General features: G+C 37.7%; 1 protein-coding gene across 4 annotated transcripts in view; it reads left to right on the top strand.

Annotated features, from left to right (window-relative positions):
- gbf1 (golgi brefeldin A resistant guanine nucleotide exchange factor 1) overlaps positions 1-6,898 on the top strand; it is a 60,437-nt gene that overhangs the window by 20,556 nt on the left and 32,983 nt on the right. For all 4 annotated transcript variants that reach the window (XM_008428960.2, XM_008428961.2, XM_008428962.2 and 1 more), the window contains exon 4: positions 2,804-2,935. In XM_008428960.2, coding sequence (XP_008427182.1) covers positions 2,804-2,935 — 132 coding nt within the window. The remainder of the gene's footprint in view (positions 1-2,803; positions 2,936-6,898) is intronic.

Here is a 6,898-nt window from a genome sequence, read left to right on the forward strand (position 1 = left end):
AAAAAAAAAAAAAAAAGCTATGTAAAGAAAACGAGCAGTAATGAGGTTTCTGCAAAATTCCTGTGACAAGATCTCTAGTGTTCCAGCCGACCTCCAGCTGCGTCGGAGTTCTCAGCTGTTCCCTGTATTGCTGCCTGAGAGTCTCTGCCATACATCCTTTCCGTCCTCTCTCAAAAATTTCTTTCTTTGCCAACTTGCTTTTTGGTCACTATCGTTCAGTTCTAGAAATACAGCTGGCTAAAATTAATTCAAATGATTTCTTTTTTCTGAAATTGTCCTCTATCACCTTAGTGTAAGTGCAAATGACTGGTCTGAAATGTCCGTGGTCGCCACAGATGAATTTTTACTGTGTTTGAATATTCATCAGGCATTATTTTTGGCTGTCTCAACAGAACTGGTGAAACTGAGTCAAATCTGTCCTCATTCTCAGCTCATCCTCTGTCTTTTTCTTTTTGGCTTGTAGTACATTTATATTCTCCTCCTCCTCCTCCTCTTGCTCTACAGTTAAGGTGAGGTGAACGAGGATGCGTCCCTTGCCATTTGAGCCAGAAAAGTCTTCCTACCAATTTAGCTGCAACTTTGTATAAATATGCCATTCAAGTAACAATGAAAAAAACAGTTAGAAAAAAACCCTAAACAAAACAAAATAAGTCAATTACATAGTCAGCTTCAGATTAAATCATATTTTGTACAACAACAAAAAATATACGACAGTGTCGACTGTGGATGAAATTTTACGTCATCCAGCTTGGCTGAAGATGAACTGTGATCACTAGGATGGTCTTATTTTCTTATTTGCGTATCCACAAAGAATTCTAACTCTAAAAATAATTTCTAGAGACGCCGTTTTAGGGAACTTCCTCAAATTACAACTTAAACAGTGTTCAGAGTTTTCCACGGAAAACTTGCAAAGCCTGGTGGTGGGCACGCCACCGGCAGCCCACAATGTTTATGTATTAGAAAACTGTTGTGTAAGATGTTATTTGCAATTGCTAAACACAACAATATTTCAGAAAAAAATTAAAATAAAAAATTGGTATCAGCCAAAATCAGAATCGGCTGGTCAGGCCTTTTAAACATCAGTATTTGTTGACCAGCCAGAAAACTCCAATCGGTGCAACCCTAGTATTTCGATTAACTTAGATGTTCTTTTTAAATGTATGTTATAAATAAATAGAACTTGAAGCAACATGATCCCTGAAAAAATGAGTCAGAAAAGTACATTGTTTTGAAAATTGAGCTTAGACATACACTCTCGCTGTACAAAACTTGACAACCATGATTGATTAGAGCTTCTGCTAGAGCTTCTGATTTCATCAAAATTTTAGCGTGCATTTTTTGCCTTTCTAGCTGCCTCCACAACATTGGTTTGTGTAAATACAAATGCAAAGTGTATTCTATAAGGCCCCATAAGGAAATGCTTCTCCGCAGTAGAAATTACAGCAGTCTTCCCAAACAATTTCAAAGTTTTAATTTCTCCAGGGCTTTTCAAATTGCCTGCTACGGTTGCACTGATAAATACCAGTGTGGTCCCATGAAATGACCATGTGGAGCTCAACAGCGTTGTTTCTTCCTAATTGCCCCCTTCTGCATGTGTCGGTCCCGTTCAGAAGAACACGGGGACCAAATACTGAAAATACGGATGATTGAGACGAGGGTAGAAGAAAAACGGGGGCTGTGGTGAGCTGACATGTATCAAACCTCTCCCAGCAGATGGATGAAAATATAACAGTCTTCTATGTTTTTTTTTTTTTTTTTGCTCAGCAGATGAACAACAGAATCCTCCCTGGATTTCATTTAGTAGTTCTGGTCTTGTTAAACCGCTGGTTTTCTCCTCAGCTTAAGAAGCCTTGGCACCGCAAGTCAAGGACCCTGACTCTTAATTTAACAGCCAAAGAGGTCCCGATCAATAACCATCAGTGTTTGGTTTTGTGCCACTGCGTCAGTCAAAGAATGGGACTTTGCCTTGCTTATTGTACTCTTCGCTTCTTCACTTCTGCACCCCTTCAGGAAGTGTCAAGCAACTATATGCACTGACAGCTTGTGAAGGACACAACATTAGATGAGATTGACAACCAGAAGTTTACATGCACCAAATTTTGCTAAAGTTAAGTCCGATCAAGCTTCTCTTGTTTTAGGTGAGGTCAGTTTTAGTTGTGTAGAAAGGGCAGCCCACTTCACTCAAGGTACCCTGGACTTTTTGATTTGTACTATTTTAAAGGTCTGGAAAAGTGCGGGAAAAGCATAGAAAATATACCCACATACTATTTTCAGAGTTTGTTCTCTTTCTTCCTTCCTTTCTTCTTTCCTTTCTTTTTTCCATCTTTCTTCACTTCCTTCCTTCCTTTCTTCTGTCCTTATTTTGCATATTGCAAGTTTAAAGCATACCCACTGTTGAAAAATTTACCATTAGTACATCGTAATCTATTATATTTAATGTAATGTTGAATCAGGAATTTTTATTTGATAAATTTGTTGGAGCCCCATGTATGACTGAGATTTTATTCTCTTTTTTTTTTTTGTTCTTCGCTTAAACTTCCCTTGTAAAATCAGCAAAAGGTACCCTGCAGGATCAGGGGTTTGGAGCAGTAAACTTTGCCTGATAGCCAAACTAAGACAGAAAAAATAGAAAAGAAAATGACATCATCAAACAGTAGTTGGATAGAGTTATGATTTAAATAGTTTGGGCTTATCTCAAGTGAAATTGGTACATGTGATTTGCAGTACAATCAAAGAGCTTGTGCATTTAAAAAAAGATGAATCTGCTACATTTTTGGGGCTGACTGTGTCTCCTCTTCTGCAGAACTTTCAGATGTGGAACCCAACCTTTTCATGCGGCCGTTCCTTGAAGTTGTGCGCTCTGAAGACACCACTGGGCCGATTACCGGGCTCGCCCTTACCTCTGTAAACAAGTTTCTTTCATATGGCCTTATAGGTAAGAAACAATGACTTTGCTGATTTTTATTTGTATTTTTTCAGTGTTTTATTTAATGGGATTCTGTGATTTCATCTTCTAAAATTATATGTTCTCAGTGAATTTTCCTTAATCTAATCCAATGAATTATGGCAAAACATGAAAACGCTACTAGCAATGCAAATACCAAATATTTTTCATAAAACTGTTTAGGTTTGGCATGTTTAGGTCTGGCACAAATAGTGTTTCAAACCGGCACAAATGCAGAATGTTCATTTGCAGAATTCTGCGTTCTGCCTCAAAGCTTTTAAAAAGCTTGTTTGCGAAATACACAGAAATGCAGCTATTGACTATTTTAGAGAAATTTTGTTTGATTCAGTAAATTGATCAATTCTAAACTGGGCACTTTTTGAAATTCTGAGAAAACATTATTGTTGTTTGTTCACTGTTATAAAATAAAGTCTGTTGTATATTTCGCCTTCATTGAAAAGTACAGAAAACCTATTAAATTTTGACTTCAAAGCCATGATTTAGCAAATGAAAATCTTCTTTTGTTAAATTACATTACACCTCTAGAACACAACGATGGCAGCAGCTGGGCCTCAACTTGTTTGATTCTGCACTGGAAAGTGGTTCCCCTCTCCAGCTCTTACACTTCTGTTTGGTTGTTGCCGCTTCTCAAAGCAGGGGTCAGTCCCAGGTGACTGCAGTGGTCGGGGCCCTCAGTGCCTGAACAGCTACACACTTATAATGCTGGAAGCAGCACAGCATGTGTGACAAACATTAGTGAGCCGTAACCCTGGGCCATAGTGGTCCAAGATTCAAAAAGACCAAAAATGTAATATTACCAATCAGCTGCTGGTCACTTTGCGCTGCCGCTGAAAAATAAAGATTTTTGAAAAAAAGAAAAAAAAAAAGAAAAAAATCCAAAACATCATAATCTTATGTTTGGGGGGGAGGGAATAAATAAAGGTGAAGCTGGAAAAATCCTTCTCTTTGTGGCTCACCACTTTAATCCCAAAGTGCCTGTCTGTTTTTGCTCCTCACTGACGTATTCTACTCTAGTCTTCACTCTACGTCTCTCTTCAGAGTTATTCCTAATTCAGAATCAGTGTCTTCAGCTAATTATACGGCCGTCATCTTCCTTTTCTTTTCTGAATGTCATTTTTAGATTTTATACATGAAAACATCTTACTGACATGATTTGCAGTTGTTAGTCTTGAAATTCAGAATTTCTAAAATAAATAAAATAAAAAATCTAGTCATAGAGTAATGTTCCCTCCTATGTATGGATTGCTCATTCTCTTGTCATGAACATATACACAAAGAGAACACAAAGAGAACTTAATGAAAAACAATTATCCATTTCAAATACTGATATCAAAAACAACTTTTAATTTATTCCCAGCTCAATGAATGGTTTGATACCACTCATTTTTCTTTCACAATCAAGTGGACATTCTGCTCTACACTATTCTACTCTTTTCCTCCTAATATAAGCCTTATAACTTACTGTACGCTCTGGATGAACATTTCCACCATCCCTTGAAGCACTTTTGCTTCATTTGTTGCCAACAGTCATAACATTTTCATATCATTTATCATTTTGCGGAAAGTTAAATTTTATATTCGATCATGTAGAATTACAACTAACAAACTGTGTTTGAAATATTCTCTGTCATGAGGCCAGACGTCTCCACTCACTGACCACTCGCTCCTTGAGATCAGTTCTCACCGATTACACGTTTTGATACTGGCCTTCTACATGCTGCAGTCTCCCTCTGCATCCAGAGTCAGCACAGCGTTCTTCCCAAGTCTTGTGTGGGATGGTGCAGAGTGGATCTTTAATCCATGATCATAAACCCAGATCCTTGAGGGTATCATAATCATCCTGACTTCTGCCTCACAGGACTCTGTTCAGCTGAGTGCATATCCAATTCCAGTGTACATTCCTTGTACATAAGGAGAAGGATTTTTGTGATTCCCGTTGCTGTCAAAACTTTACTCATCTCACCCCCAGTGAAAGGCATTATCTTCATCTGTTTTCATAATGAGTCTATATTGAAGTGGTTGCTGACCCTCAGAGCCATCGGAATCGGATACATCCCAACTGGTTTTTAATGAATGTGGATTAGTTAGTTGTAGGTAAACGTATCTTCTAAAAGAGGGAAGTTCACCAAGTATGGCTCTTGTTTTAACCGTTGTCCCCTCAATTCCTTGCACAGAGTCTGACCGACCCAATTTCTAAATTCACCTCCACTTCTGTGAGGGATTTTTTTCAACTGTGGGAATGACAGTGATGTAGAAGACATCAGTTTGATGTCTAGAAGATCTGAAATATTTGATAGTTTTAAGCTGTGTGGAAACAGCAAGATATGTAGACTAAACAGCAAAACCACTGACACATGGTATGATGCTGTCTATGTCTAATTGTTGCCATGCTTACAAACACTCTTATGATTAAAAGATGGATGAAGGGATACAATTTGATTATATATCAATTGAAGACTCTTGAAAGAACATATGTACAAAATATTTTATTTATATCTATTAAAGTATTTTACTGACTTCCTCTTGTTGTACAAGTTTGAGATAGAAATTTACCTCCAGCGGTACAGGCAGGAGGTAAAGAGGTCTGGTCATGTGACCTTTCACACTAGCTACATGAAACTGATTTTGCTTAGAGTAGATGGACAATTATTTTATTTTAAAAAATTCAATTAGCTGCCAAAAAATGTCCGGCAACAATCATTGCCGGTGGGATTAAACGGGATAAGGATAATAGAATATCGATATAAATTTAGAACCATTGTTCATAGATGGAGAAAAAAAATCTTGTTTGATGTAGAAATGATTAAGAATCTTGGATTCCTGTGGTTCATTTGATCTACTCCAGGATATACATAGATTAAAAACTACCCAACTCCCAACAAAAGGTTCCTGCAGTGGAAATATACTTTTTGACTTATCAGAGGATATACTTTTGGCAATTATTGCAACATTATCAAATTAGCTAAAGGAGAGCAGTCTATTTATTAATGCAAAGTCTTACTTTTGCTGGTGGATCATCGACACTGAATGTCCTTTTTACCCTCATCATGGAAATATTCACAGTTGCTTTAAGTGTGAAACAAGCATGTATAAACAGATGTTGGTTAAATGGTGTCAACTGAGTCTGAGTCCCAACACCGTCCAAACAGCTGCAGTCAAAGAACCTGACATTGATATGCAGCTTGCAAGTGCAGTTGTTACTAGCCAGTGAATAGATTTATTGTCGTTGTTACAGTTATTGGAAAATGCCGGTCTTAATCCAGTCATTTCATCATACCTTTTTGAAATTTATTTCACTATAAATATTACTGTGGTAGCAAACCATGTTTCTCTACAAATACATATACTGTACAAACTCCCAGTATGTCTAATGACAGCAATAGTTTGTGATTTTGGACCATATGTTAAATTGATCTGGTTCTGGTTTGAAAACGACGGTTTTGTGCCACAAAGGCTGCATACACACTGCAGGCAAATGATACCCAAGACTTTCTCATGGCAGTCTGAACAGTCCAGTTCCAAACAAAAATCTGATTTGTGCCACACTAAATCGAATACATATCCGATAGTTTGAACGGCCATGTCGCATTTCATCAAACTTTTTCATATATATTCACGCGAGACATGCCTCGTAACTTTGCACTAGAGGGCGCCAGATGCAGTAAATCTGGACTTAAAGCTGCAGAATGCAATTTTTATCATTTTTGTTTGCCTATTTAAAATTTTCACTATGTTGTAGGGCTGAAACGATTCCTCGAGTGATTCGAGTACCTCGATTATTAAAATTCCTAGAGGAAAATTGACCTGCCTCGAAGCTTCGTTAATTTATGTTTTATCATTTAGCGCACCGTGTTTCAGCCGGAACATTATTTGCGTTGCGCGGAGCTCTGACTTCCGCCTCTGAGTTGTTGACGGAAGCTACGTGTTAGCGGC

The sequence above is a fragment of the Poecilia reticulata genome, linkage group LG15, assembly GCF_000633615.1.
Source record: "Poecilia reticulata strain Guanapo linkage group LG15, Guppy_female_1.0+MT, whole genome shotgun sequence".
In the NCBI taxonomy this organism is placed as follows: Eukaryota; Metazoa; Chordata; class Actinopteri; order Cyprinodontiformes; family Poeciliidae; genus Poecilia; species Poecilia reticulata.